Genomic DNA, 13,998 nt, shown 5'->3' on the forward strand with positions numbered 1-13,998 from the left:
TGCCCCTGCACAGTCGGACACTATTCAATCAGTGCTACTGATGCTAGACTGTGCAGGGACACCCCCCCAACTGGTAACACCCATCTGGACTTTTATGGCAGTCTACTACCAATTAATTCATAACTGCTAGCAGGAATAATAAATGGCACAGCATAGCGTAATAAGTCATGTAAATTCATTCTGTAATCAGTTAAAAAAAAAAAAAGCTAGGTGCCAACAAAACTCTAAAATCGCTCCTGACGCGTTATATTTTATTGATATTCACAGTCAAGAAACCGCAATGGGCCAGAAGTCTCTAAGACGTATAAAACTCTGCCGTCGTAATTTCTCCATCCGGTTCATTTCTTCTTTACTTGCTGTTTGCTTGGCTTTTGCTTTGGTTTCTTGTTTGGTTTTGTTGCAGTTTTTTTCATCTTATTTTTCGGCTTCTTGTTTTTAACCTTTGTGCCGTCTGCCGTTTCACCCACGAATGTGTTGCTTTTCTTCGCTTGTCCCTTCTTGAGGGACTCTAACTTCTGTTTGAAGCCGCCATTTTTCTGTGCCCCCTTTGCGGGATTGGAGAGGCATCGTTTTATTCGGAGTTTTCTCCCCATGAGCTCCGAATTCCCCAGCTTTAGCGCGAGCTGCACCGAGTCGGCTCCCTGCAATGAAGTGAAGAAACAGAAAGGCTGTGATTAACACACTGGGGGTCTACAGTAGGAGCCATTCTTATAAACACCTCGAATGCAAATAGAGGCAACGATGCATTTGGACCTCTCGTTTCTACATAAAGACCTCCCAGTGATCATTGGTTCCTGTAGGTTTGGTAGCATTCAAAGTGGTATTCTGGTTATAACAAGTTAGCCCCTACCCACACAATAGGGCAGTGATGGCTAACCATGGGCACTCCAGCTGTGGTGAAACTACGACTCCCAGCATGCTCCGTTCATTTTTATGGAGTTCTGAGAACAGCCAAGCAATTGTGCATCTTGGGAGTTGTAGTTTTACCACAACTGGAGTCCCGGAGGTTATCCATCACAGTGACGGGGGATAACTATCAGATCGCTGGGACCCCCACCGATCACGAGAACAGAGACCCCGTACCCTTGGGGACCCCAATGAAATGGACGGAGCACCTGGTCGGAAATGCGAGCTACCACTCCATTCATTTCTATGGGAACGCTGGAGATAGCAGAGTCCCATAAAAATGATAGCAGCGGCGGCGTATTTTTCCGACCAGCCACTCAGTCAGGGGGGATCTTCACAGGTTACAGGGCCCCAGTGGCAGGACCCCACTGATCTGATAGTTATCTTGTGGATAGGGGATAACCTGTTATAACTGGAATACCCCTTTAAGTCACATATCACTGACTCTGCACCCCTGCTTATCAGCTGTTTCAAGGGGCTGCAAAGCTCACGCAAGTCCAGCAGCCTCTTCATTGTTTCCATCTGACCATCTACTTAAAGACCGTGTAGGACGATGCTGCAATACTACGCACTTCTGCTGTGAAAGTAGAAGCCGTGCGAATACACAGCCTGATATGAATGAAGAAGAGGCCACGGAACTTTTACAAGCAAAGCAGCCCCGATCGGCAACGGCTGCAAGACTCAGAACCCCACCAAACTGAGGCCTCATGCACACGGCCTGCATACAGCGGGTCCGCAATACACGGGCACCGGCCGTGTGCACCCCGCATCACTTGGTGCGGAACGGAAGCACGGATCGGAAGCCTACGGAGTGTTATTGGGTTAAGTGGCAACCTGCAGGAGAGGAGAAATTCCTATATACTGGATCATAGGAGGAGGTTGGTTAATGTACCCATAAAGACATTATGTAATGACATTGCTATGTGGATACCAGGTATTCACAGCGCTCAGTAGCTGGAGGCAGGGAGACTTGGGAGCTCAGGATTACGAGGAGTCTTTACCGAGTGGACGCCTGCACGGGGGACTACTCCTGCCACATTTTTATTGTCGCCTAAATGAGCCCTAAAGCTGGATTGACACGCTCCGACCAGGAGCCATTTTACACTTCCTTCCCGACAGTTGGCTGCTCGTTCAGTGGGGGGTGAATTGCTGCCATTACATGCAGTGTTTCTGGGCAGCAGATCGCTGTTTGGAGAGCACGATCTGCTGCCCAGGAATGATCATTTAGCGCTCTCTTCATTAATGTTTAACCCGATGAACAAGCATTTCACTCATTCATTGGGTGATCTGTGGCACCTTCAGACGGGCCAATTACCAGGAACATTCGTCCCCCATAACTGGCCCGAACATCGGGTCGTGTAAACCCAGAATTAGCATTTTGGATGCTAAATGCGGTGCATCCATTGTCGCAGGCTTTTACCATGTACACTAGTCGCCTTTTAGACCACTGACTCCTAGAAAATTGATGTGTCTGCGCGTACGATTACAGAGATTCCCCGGGATGTCCACACACGTGGTGACGTTACATGGTAGTTTCATTCTAGATTACTGCTAAAGACTGAGGACTTATTACATACCTGAAATAAAACGTAGCCAAAACCTTTGCCAATCCCTGTCTTTGCGTCCCTGATGATTCGGACACCTTCTATGCCGCCACACTGAGAAAAGTGTTCTCTAAGGACCTCGTCTTCCATGTCTAAGGTAACATGCAAAATAAAGAGTCGTCATTTACTGAGAAGAAAAGGTTTATACGGTAACATCTACTTGCATACACTGCTGCACTCATCAGCATTCCCATAGACATATATCCAAAATGCCCTCCGGTCGGACCAATATCTAGTAGGACGATTGTGTGGACATTCACCAGTATTTATAACAGTAAGGCCGAGTTCACACGTCAGTGATTGTGAGCCGAAACCAGTAGTCAAGCCTACTTAGAGATAAGGTATAAGGCCGAATGCACACGGCCGTGAGCGGTCTGTGGTAACCCGGCCTGGCATCCTTCTCGCACGGCGTCATTGGTTGCTATGACGCCGTGCGCTTCGTGCCGCCGCTGCACTACAGTAATACACTCGTATAGATCATACCAGTGTATTACTGTAGTACAGCGGCGGCATGAAGCGCACGGCGTCATAGCAACCAATGACGCCATGCGCTCCTGCTCTCAGCAGGATGCCAGGCCGAGTTACCACGGACCGCTCACGGCCGTGTGCATTCGGCCTAATAGAAAGACAACGGGCACATGGCGGAGCCTGTGCATTGCAGACCGTAATTTGCGGCCTGCGGCACGGGCATGGCCAGCACACAGTCATGTGCATGAGCCCTAACTGATGGAAATAAGTAACCAAATAACCGAAGTGTGAACTCGGCCTAACAAGATGGCAGCGTTACCATAAATGGCAGACAACTGCAATTCTTCCTATGGATCGACCATGTCCGATGTTTTTCTGAATTTGACGTCGTCGTCTTCAGTGCGAGTGTTATGCGTTCACGTCACGCATTGCACCTGCGTGGAAAACTCGCTCGTGCGATAGGGGCCTTAGTCTTCTAGCTGCATTACATGGCACCCAATTAAATCAATGGACTGTCAGTGCAATGCACGACCTCCGCAGCGAGAGATGCCCAAGGTGGACCTCTAAGAAAAGAAGCTGTTTAGATGAATAACAGACTCATGTTTAAGCGAGGTGCATAGGACCGCCAGGGGTGTAGCTATAGGGGGTGCAGAGGTAGCAGTCGCTACCAGGCCCAGGAGCCTAAGGGGCCCAAAGACCCTTGTGCCACATAAGAAGACACTGGTATTATAGAAAGTGTATGCAAGTTACACCTCTGGCTGGAGGGAAGGGGTTAGGTTAAGAATTTGGTATGGAGGAGGGGGGGTGCAGTTTCAATTTTTGCCTCATGCAGCACGAAGGTTTGAGGGAAGGGGGGCCCAAGCTGAACTCTTGCACCAGTGCCCATGAGTCTTTAGCTACGCCCCTGAGGACCGCGGAGGTGTTCAGCTTACCATACGGAAGGTTTCCCACAAACACAGTTTTCTTGTTGTTGTGCTGTTAAAAAAAAAAAATAGAAAAGAAAAAAATATATATAAATAACAATAAAATAAATTATAATTCTAGATATCACAACCAGACCATCTTAACACTATTGAGGGTATATTAAAGGGGTTGTCTCATCTCGCCATTACTAAGGCGAGAGGAGACGCAGTCCAGACCACCTACCGGCCGCTCCGGTGTTCTGGTGTTTCCCGGCCGGGAGGTGGTCGGAACGGTGTCCTATTCACCTGACTGGGGCCTAAAGAAATCTGCTTGCTGCCAATGAACAGAATTTTCTGCACAACTCTGCTGCATGTGATTTCACCCTTAGGCTTCATTCACATTTCTGCGTCTGTTTGAAGTCTGTGGAAAAATCTGTCCGTGTTTCATCCGAGAAGATATCCATGAGGAATAGGTGTTTGGTCCGTGTGCCCGTTTTTTGCCCTCTGCATGTCATCCGTATTCCACGGACACTGCTCAGCTGAAAATTACATTTCCAGAGCATCTCCTACCAATGGTCTGTGAAAAACAGACCAAACACAGGCGCCATCTGTGAAAAACGGAAATGTGAACTGGGCATTAAAACAACAAACTGCTGGTTACTTACAGACGAGCTTTTTGAAGCAAGGTCAACTCTGATGTGAAATCCACCGCTGATCTCAATGCCATTTCTGATGGAAAGAAAAACGGATCAAGGCTGGGTTCACACTATGTCCTGCTTTGAAAAACGTTGCAATTTTATGGCGGTATTTTTTTTTTTTAAGCAAAACACTGTGGCACGTTGGATGACAGAATATTATAAAATGCCCTAAACGCCGTTTTTTGTTGGTTTTTTTTGCTCTCGGTGCAGCGTTTTTTCCCCCAAAACTGGTCAGGTCAATGGCTGCTTCAGAACATCTGTGCTGTGTGTGACCCTTGCTCCACTATAACCGCATTCAGAGTCTCTTTTTGGGCTGTATTTTTATCGTTTACATCAAATATCTACCTGAAGAACATGCCGATACGTGACTGAAACCCCTCAAGTCGGCAGGATCATTCTGGTACAGGGAGCACGTCCTAAAACATCATCCACCAGAATGAGAACACCGCTACCAATATTACCTGGCAAGAGCCTTGGCGGCACTGTCTTGCTCCTTGAAGACCACATAGGCATTCATGCTTTTCCTCTTCGAGTGCACGTTCCGCCTAGGAGAGAAATGACACCACAAAGTCGGTCTACTTGAGGTCTAAATGACAACTGCAGCATGTAAGAAAACGGAAACCTAGACGTGAACTCACTGGATAGTGGCGACTTTTCTCGACATGGAGGGGTCTGCTCGAGCCTTATTATAGAAAGAAGGGTGCAAAATATAAAAACTTTTAGTTTATACAATTTTTTCCCGAAAAAGCAGTGGCTGTCCCGACCCTGTGTATAGGCCCTACTAGGGGGATATGGACCTCATGGACTGGGGTCTCCTGCTCACCCCCTTATTATCAAGGAGAGGGCAGAGAATGATAGTACGCCAAACCATTGTACAAGCATCGCCAGCTGCCCCAGACAATCAGCTGTTTGCCGGAAAGGGGAGGTTTCAAGCAACAGGATCAACCGACAACATGGGGAGCTACAAAGTAAGGCTACTTTCACACTGGCGTTTTGGTTTCCGTTTGTGAGATCCGTTCAGGGCTCTCACAGGCGGTCCAAAACGGATCAGTTTGCATTCTGAATGGATAACGATTCGCTCAGAATGCATCAGTTTAGTCTTCATTCTGCTTTGGAGGCGGACACCAAAACGCAGCGTTTTGGTGTCCGTCTGATGAAACGTTCACTGACACAATAGAAAACTGATCCGTCCTCCATTGACTTTCAATGGTGTTCAAGACGGATCAGTCATGGCTATGTGAAAAGATAATACAAACGGATCCGTTCTGAACGGATGCAGACAGTTGTGCTATCTGAACGGATCCGCACAAAACGTGAGTGTGAAAGTAGTCTAAAAGGGGGACGACTTCTTTAAAGGACATCTGTCACCACATATGTCCGAATAAAACTGGATGACCTTTGAGATGTGTGCTGGTCAGCTAAACACCACGGTCTTGGTCCCATCTTCTTCAGTGCCAAGAAAACTGTTGTGTTATAATATACAAATGGGCCTCTATGAGCAACGAGGGCGGTACTGTTGCACCTCACTGCTCCCAAAGGCTCCACTCACTGCCCTTCATGCCATGCCTCCCACTGCTAAGACTGACAGGTAAGGCAGTAAAAACATATTCACTCCTGGCCCTGAAGTCTATTGGCACATGCAAAGGGATGGAGTGTGCCTATCTGCCCTGAGGTCTCCATCCCTTTACTGCGCATGTCCCAAACGTGTTCCAGCAAGACTTCAGGGCCAGGAGTGAATATGTCAGGCATGGCCAACCTGAGGCTCTCCAGCTGTTGCAAAACTACAACTCCCAGCATGCCCAGACCGCCTACAGCTAGCAGCCTACAGCAGGGCATGGTGGGAGATGTAGTTTTACAACAGCTGGAGAGCCGCAGGTTGGCCGTGCCTGGAATATGTTCTCAATCTTCGCAGTAGGAGAGCGGCATGAAGGGCAGTCAGCAGGGCCTCTGGGAGCAATGAGGTGCAATGGCACCGTCCTCGTCGCTCCTAAGGGCTCATTTGCATATTATTATAAAACAGCAATTTTCTTGCCAATGCAGGCGCTGAAGACGACTGGACCAAAATGATGACGTTCAGCTGACCAGGGGCTAGTTTTACATGGACATATGTGATGACAGATGCTCTTAAAATAGGAACTCAAGTTAGAACAAGTTTAGTGGACAGGGGATAACTTTTAGATCAATGGGGGTCCGACTGCCAGGATCCTTACGGCTCAGGAGAACAGGGGACGTGTCCCCTCCATCTCAATGGTGCGCTGGACACTCCATCCAAAGTCTATTGGACTGCCAGAGACGGCCCAGAGCTGTACTCGGCTACTTCAGGCAGTCTCCACCAGAGATGAATGGAGCATTGGTGACATGCTGGACCAGCACTCCACTCAAAAGAAGGGCCCAGGTCCGCTGTTCTTGCGATCTGTGGGGGCCCCCAGCGGTCAGGCACCCACCAATCTAACAGTTATTCCCTATCCAGTGAATAGGGGGGATAACGTTTTCCAACCAAAACATGCCAAACAAGCTCAAATTCCCACAGATTTGCCTGAAACTCTTAAAATGGTCAAAGGTTAACATGTAAGACGTACCACAGAACGGAACCTCATAGACTCGATTAGACCAAAGTCTTTGAAGCAGGTCCTCAGCATCTAAAAACACAAAACAAAACTAAACACAGCACATAACTAAGTGAATGATATATTATAGACATGAACCCAATGAAGGGGGAAAAGGCAAAAAAAAAAGCGAATAAAGGGCTCTGGAAGGGAAGCGGACTACCAAGCCTGAATAGAACACCTACCTGTTTAGTACAAGCTGTCGGCAGATTACCAACAAAGATGGTTCTCTTGTTCTTCACCCTCTCCTCTGCCTTGATCATTCTCTTTTTGTCATGCTGCATTAGTTCTTCATCATTGGGGTTCTTTTTGGTTTTCAGGCTTTTCAGTTTAGCGGCTTTCACGCTTTCGTCTTCGTCTGCATTTGTCAATGCTTGCTCCCTATAACCGTCCAAAAAACATGGTTCGCGCCATTAATGGTCTATGGGACTGGCAGCATTCATCTATGCCCGGCTGTTCCTAAAGAATGAATGGAGAGGTAGCGCGCAGGCTGGACCTGCTGCCCCATTCATACCGCCGCACAAGAGCCCTCGTGATCACGGGGGTCTAAGAAGTAAGACCCCCCCACTGATCTGATGCTTATCCCTTGTTCTATAGATAGGAGATAAGTGGATATCATTGCACAACCCCTTCAGCAAAGCAGGGAGGTGTCCAACTGTTTTGACCCCCCCCCCCTTAGAACAAAGTAGTGGGGGCAGTAGGAAAGTGCCCCCATTGTCTGATAGGTGCTGGGACCCATACCTATAACGAGAAGGGAGTGGGTGGTGGCTGGAAGACTCCGGTCCGGCCACCACCAAGAGCTCTCCCCCATAGAAGTGAATGGAAGAGCACCACGCATGACTGGCCACCATGGAAATAGCCGGGCCAGCGCTTTCGGGCTCCGAGTGGTGGGACCCCGCAGCTATCAGACAGTGGGGGCATATCCTTAGCGATATGCCCCCATTGTCTCAGATGAGACTACCCTTTTAAGCAGTAATACCAGTCACAACCCATGAACAGTTGTGGTGCGGTTTCTAGAAGAAAGCAGTCACGTTTTTCTACTTCTGGACAACTCCTTTAAAGGGTCCATTCACGCGTCTGCAAGTTTGGTCCGGATCCGTTCCGGACTGTGCGGAACGGGTGCGGACGCATTCATTTTCACATGGGCGGTGTCCGTGTTTTGCGGATCCGCAATTTGCAGACCGCAAAACACTTGCGGACGTGCGAATGGACCCTTAGAAACAAAACATTTGTAGGGGTTGTCTGGTTTTGAAAAGTTGGGCTTTCCACCAGGACTAACACACTGATGGCCTAGCCTTGAATGGGACTGCCACATTTGCACGTATGGACGAGATGCTGTGCCTTAGGCGGTCAGACCATAACCAGAAACTGAATGTTTTAGTCCCTGAAAACCTGGCATATCTCTGCATTACATAGAGCGCAAACTGATTTCAGTGGGCACAGTATAATGCTGCACTGCCCAAGCCGTGGCGCTGCAGGGAAACTAAACCGTTGCTGCCAAGTTTCGCCACAGACCACATCTGATTAGTAGGTGCCCCATACTGTACCGTCATCTAGGGCTCTATAGCTTTACCTGAATGAAATCCCAGCATCACTATGGGAGCAAAAAGTCAAAAACCATCTTGTGACCATCACAAAAATATCCAGTATGGACACGGCGCAGCCCCAGTTTTAGCTGCTAACCTGCGATGTCCTCCAGCCCCGTCTTACCTGTCCTCCACTCGCTTTTCAGATACGGGCAACTCTTTCTTAGCGGCCTTGCGCTTTGCCTCAGCTGCTCCAAGGACATCGGGTGTTTGCTTACTTTGCTTTGCTCCATCCGGCTCAGGAAGTTTTCTTTTTGCTTTTGTCTGCAAAAACCCCACAAAAATAGTGAAATCAGAGAAATCATATATGGACCCCGAACAGCAATGCTCTTGGATCATTTCCTAGACTCGGTATAGCCGTGGTCTCCAACCTGTGGCTCTACAGCTACTGCAGAACTACAACTCCTAGCGTGTCATTTTTTTCATGGGCAGCCCACTAACCCATTCATTTCTATTGGAACACGAATCACGTATCGGTGTGCCCATCCGCAAGTCCTATTCCTGTGCATATTTAAAGGGGTATTCCAGTTAAAAGTTAGCCCCTATTCATAGGATAGGGGATAACTATTAGATTGGTGAGGGTCCTATCGCTGGTACCCCATACCCCTTGTAGCCCCCCAAAATTAACTGAGCAGCAAGTCAAGCATGTGCCCTGACGGTCCATTCATCTCTAAGTGAGCTGCACTGATCGTGGAGTACAGTACTCAGCTATTTCCAAACTCTCATAGAGAGGAATGAAGCAGTAATTCGGATGCTTGAACTTCTACCACTTTCATTGGGGGTAGGTGGGGTTCCAGCAGTAGGACCCCCACCGATCTATTATTTATCGTCTATCCTGTGCATAGACAGTCCGCAAAATGCAGAACGCACATTGCTGCGGTCCGTGTTTTGCGGATCCGCAAAACACACACGGATGTGTGAATGGACCCTTAAGCGTACTTCCACAAGTGACGGATACACTGCAGATCTGTGCACTGAAAATCCGAGACACTTAAATTGACCGGTGGATTTAAAATAGACAGCAGCGCCAATCTACATGTCGGGATCCACCATGGATTTCATCCTCTGCAATGCGTAGGGTAGAATCCAAAGTAATGGAAACCACTATGTGTGCTTGAAGCCTATGGAGGTTGACCCAAAATTACAAACGCTCCTCTATAAACAGGACAAGGGATAACTATTTGATTGGTGGGTGTGAGACTGCAGGGACCGCCATGAATCATCAGAACAGGGGACCCCAGTGGTGGATGAGCGGGCACACTCCTGCCCCATAGGACTGCCAGGGAGTACAGCAGACGACTATCTCTGGCAGTCCATTGAGGATGAATGGAATGGCAACACGCACGCTCAACCGTCACTTCATCCATTTGGGGGAGGTGGGTCTCTCCATCCTCATGACTGGTGGGGGTTCCCAGTGGCTGGTGGAGGGTTAACCCCATTAAAGCTGCCAGTGTCTAGTCATAGGTCACTCACAATGACGACAGGAACATAAAGGGGCTGAGTGGGGTGAGCCTTGATATCAAAGAGCGATGACAGAGAGGTGCTGCTCGGTTCCGATTTCTTGGGGAACAAGCTGCCCGACACTTCTCCCGCCACATAACTTTCCGCGGCAGCTTCAGCGACTTTACTTTCACACCTGCAGAGAGACAGAAAGTACGTTATTAGCGCAGGGATCAGCAACCTTCGGCGCTCCAGCTGCTGTGAAACTACAACTCCCAGCATGCGCTTACTCTGCGGTTCTCATCAATCCCATAGAAGGATTCTGGGAGTTGTAACTTGAAAACGGCTGGCGTGCCGGAGGTTACGGATCCCTGTATCAGTGTGTACGGCAGATAGCGACTCCGCTCCGGCAATCGCGGTCTAAGAGGAGCTCACTCCCCCAGGATTCTCACAATACTGCCTGTACTCACGTGGCCTCAGCATCTTTTTTGGTCTTCTTAACCTTTCTAGGTTTCTTTTTCAATTCTTCCTTCGGCATTTCTTTTTAGATCACGCGCGCACAAAGCCTCAAAAAAATATATAAAAATGGCGAGGAATCTAATAAAGAGTGATGAAAAATGGCCTATTAAAACATGCAGGAAACTGGGCAACATCCATTTCACTGCCACAGAGGCAGCTACTACACGTTCACTTCTTTGAAGGGGTTGTCGGGGCTACAGATATTGATGACCGATCCTCCATTGCCGATCAGTCACCCCCACGATCAGCTGTTTTGGGCAGCCATGTACGGAGCACGGCTGGGGCCATGCCGGGGTACTGCAGCTCAGCTTCCATTCAAGGGAATGAGAGCGGTGGTGCGGTACCCCGGCAACTACACAGTACAGAGACTTCTGCTCCTACACTGTATAGTTTCCGGCCCCGAGGCCGCACAGGTGGGGGTGACTGATCTGATAATTTTGCGGATCGGATCCATTCATTTTAACGGGGCCGCAAAAGATAGGGAGAGCGCACCGTTGTGTGCTGTCCGCATCCGCAATTCCGTTCCGCGGCTCTGAAAAAAAGATAGAGCATGTCCTATTCTTCTCCATTTTTGTGGACAAGAATAGGCACCTCTATCATAGGGAAGGACACTCTGATCCGCAAAAACGGATACAGACGTGTGAATGAGCAGAACACAGCAAAGAAACACACATTACAAGCCATTTTTGCAGTACTGTAAGGGCCCATTCACACAATGTTTTTGGCACTGTTTTTCACGTGTTATCCGAATAAAAATAAAAAACACCTCTAAAAAGCCTCCCATTCATTTCAATGGGTGACAGAACTTTTTTTTCCACGCTAAAAAAAATTATAAAAAATATTTGTGGCAAAAAGAAGCAGCATTAAAATGAATAGGAATCTGAAAAAAACTGTTTTTTTCAGCGCATTTTCAAAATCCATCGTGTGAACATCCCCATAGCGTTCAATTTTCTTCAAAGGTGAATGCATGAAGGCAAAAGTATATTTTATTGTTATTTTTTTGTTACTGCGAGGATTGTCTGACCTCTAACCCAAAATGAATTACCGCTGGAACCCCCCCCCCCCCCAAAAAAAAAAAAAAAACACTTATTGAAAGCAGGTCTTTTAAAATGCAGAGGCTCCCGTCCACACTGTTTCTGGTCCCCAGTAGACCATAGTCACAGAGACCGCTGCAGCCGTTCCGTGGCCTCAGTGGTGACGTATCCCCCGAGCAGCAGAGGCCCAGCCAGTCGCGTGCCAGGGACATGTCACCGCTGAGGCAGTGATGCCGTAACCACGGATGAGATGTCACCTTTCCAGTCTGTCAGGGACCGGATGCAGCAGAGATGGAAGCAGTTTTCAAAAGCGAGGCATTTTTTCCTTTTGCACATGTTCCCTGGGGTAATTCATTTTGCTCTGGGTGTCGGACATCGCCATTAAAAGGGGTTGTCGGCATTTGTCCTTTCCTCAGGATCGGCCATCACCAACTCATCATTGGGGGGTCTGACACCCTGCACTCCCGTCAATCAGCTATGCGGGCGTAGCCCCCGCGACAAAACTAAGCTGCGTCAACTGTGTAGCAGAGGGAGCGCGTTACTACACCAGGTCTATCCGCTACACAGGCGTCAGAGCTGCGCAGTTCTGGCGCTGGAGCGACGCTTGAACAGTTGATCGGCAGGGGGTTCGGGGGTTTTGGATAGTGTTGAGCGAACTTGTGTTTTAAGTTCCGCGTCCAAAGTTCGGGCTATCCACGGATCATAACGGAATTTGGAATCCATAACGGGATTCTTCGATAGCCCGAACCTGAACTTTGGACGCGGAACTTAAAACACAAGTTCGCTCAACACTAGTTTTGGAACCAAGTCATGCAGCTGAGGATCGGCCACCACTTCATTAAAGCTGGACAACCCCTTTAACAGGAAAGAATAGGCTCACCTCCTGTGTCGGACAGTAAGCTCTTGCAGGCAAGCCCTCACTCCTATTCAATACTAGGTCATTCCTGGGACCCCCATTCTCGTGAAGGGTTGGGGACTTATTGGTAAGACCCCTATAGATCTCACCATTATACACAAAGAGGGGGGAAATTTATCAAAACCGGTGTAAAAGAAAACGGGCTTAGTTGCCCATAGCAACCAATCAGATTCCACCTTTCTAAAGGAGCTGGGACAAATGAAAGCTGGTATCTGATTGGTTGCTACGGGCAACTACATAAATCCCCCTCGGCTTGGACACCCTAGAGCAGAGATCAGCAACCTTCAGCACTCCAGCTGCTGTGAAACTACAACTCCCAGCATGTACACTTTCTTGACTGTTCTTGCAACTCCCATAGAAGTTAAAAGGAGGATCCTGGGAGTTGTAGTTTCAGAACAGCTGCAGTGAGGGAGGTTGCTGATCCGCACTCCAGCTGTGGAAAAACTACAACTCCAAGCAGTCAGGGCATGCTAGGAGTTGTAGCTGCACACCAGCTGGAGAGCCCCAGGGTGCAGGCTCCTGCCCTAGACTAGAACACCATTTTGGAGGCATTTTGCAGAAAGGACTGTTTTACTGCAGCAGTTCTACTAGCATTACAGACATACAGCAGGGGCACTAGACCCCAAATATTTCCTGGGGGACCCCTTACTGGTGTGCACAGAGGCGTTCACACACTGCACTCACCTAGGCTTGTTTCCATGTGGTGCTCATTCATACTGCTTCCGGGTCTCGGAAACACATTTTTTTTTCTTTTTTTTTCCCATTGTCCATAAAACTTTATCGGCAAAGTTTAGGGTAGTGTCTAAAACTCCATGAGCCGTATGGACCTTGTGATGTCATCGGGTCACGTGACACGCTAAAGTCACGCGGGCTTGAAGAAGAAGCCGCGGGATGAGGGTTGATGATAAACATTAGTAACAGATAATCCATGTCACGTGCAAAGGGACGTCTGCTCGGTTTTTTTTTTCGTTTTCTTTCAGAAAAACTTTATTTAACCCTGTATCTGTTTCACGTGACAATACATCAGTCTGTAGCTCATGATGGAGAAAATAACAGGCCTGACCTCTTCATTTTGCTGTCGCCCTTTTAGGTGAAGATTACACATATTTGAGAAGCTTTGGCTAAACTAGTGCAAGGCAAAATTTGTAGCAGTTGCCCATAGCAACCGGTCAGGTGACCACTTGCCTGTTACAAAGGCCAAGAAGACAAAATGAGGTGAATTGTGACTGGTTGCTATGGCAACTGCCCCATTTTTTTTGTTGTTTTTTTGTTTAGCATTTAGGTTGGGTTCATATCACGTTTTTGCCTCCGTTTGATGT

At 48.2% G+C, this 13,998-nt stretch overlaps 1 protein-coding gene across 1 annotated transcript; it reads right to left on the bottom strand.

The window, feature by feature from the left end:
• Positions 1-206: 206 nt before the first annotated feature.
• On the bottom strand, positions 207-13,431 carry RBM34 (RNA binding motif protein 34). The gene is made up of 12 exons (XM_040405145.1): positions 13,364-13,431; positions 10,681-10,807; positions 10,244-10,406; positions 8,895-9,034; positions 7,370-7,565; positions 7,158-7,217; positions 5,217-5,260; positions 5,040-5,123; positions 4,546-4,609; positions 3,911-3,953; positions 2,484-2,602; positions 207-641 (listed from the first exon to the last, which is right to left on the bottom strand). The coding sequence occupies exons 2-12, from the start codon at positions 10,746-10,748 to the stop codon at positions 339-341; spliced, it is 1,284 nt and encodes a 427-aa protein (XP_040261079.1). The 5' UTR covers positions 10,749-10,807; positions 13,364-13,431; the 3' UTR covers positions 207-338.
• Positions 13,432-13,998: the final 567 nt, after the last annotated feature.

The sequence above is a fragment of the Bufo bufo genome, chromosome 8 (assembly GCF_905171765.1).
Source record: "Bufo bufo chromosome 8, aBufBuf1.1, whole genome shotgun sequence".
Lineage (NCBI taxonomy): Eukaryota > Metazoa > Chordata > Amphibia > Anura > Bufonidae > Bufo > Bufo bufo.

Excerpts from the sequence above, each read along its gene's own strand:
- RBM34 (XM_040405145.1), bottom strand. The coding sequence starts at position 10,748 with ATGCCGAAGGAAGAATTGAAAAAGAAACCTAGAAAGGTTAAGAAGACC. Across the intron at positions 5,124-5,216 it reads AGAAAAGTCGCCACTATCCA|GCGGAACGTGCACTCGAAGA; the intron begins GTGAGTTCACGT and ends TTTCTCTCCTAG. Across the intron at positions 4,610-5,039 it reads GCCGCCAAGGCTCTTGCCAG|AAATGGCATTGAGATCAGCG; the intron begins GTAATATTGGTA and ends TCTTTCCATCAG.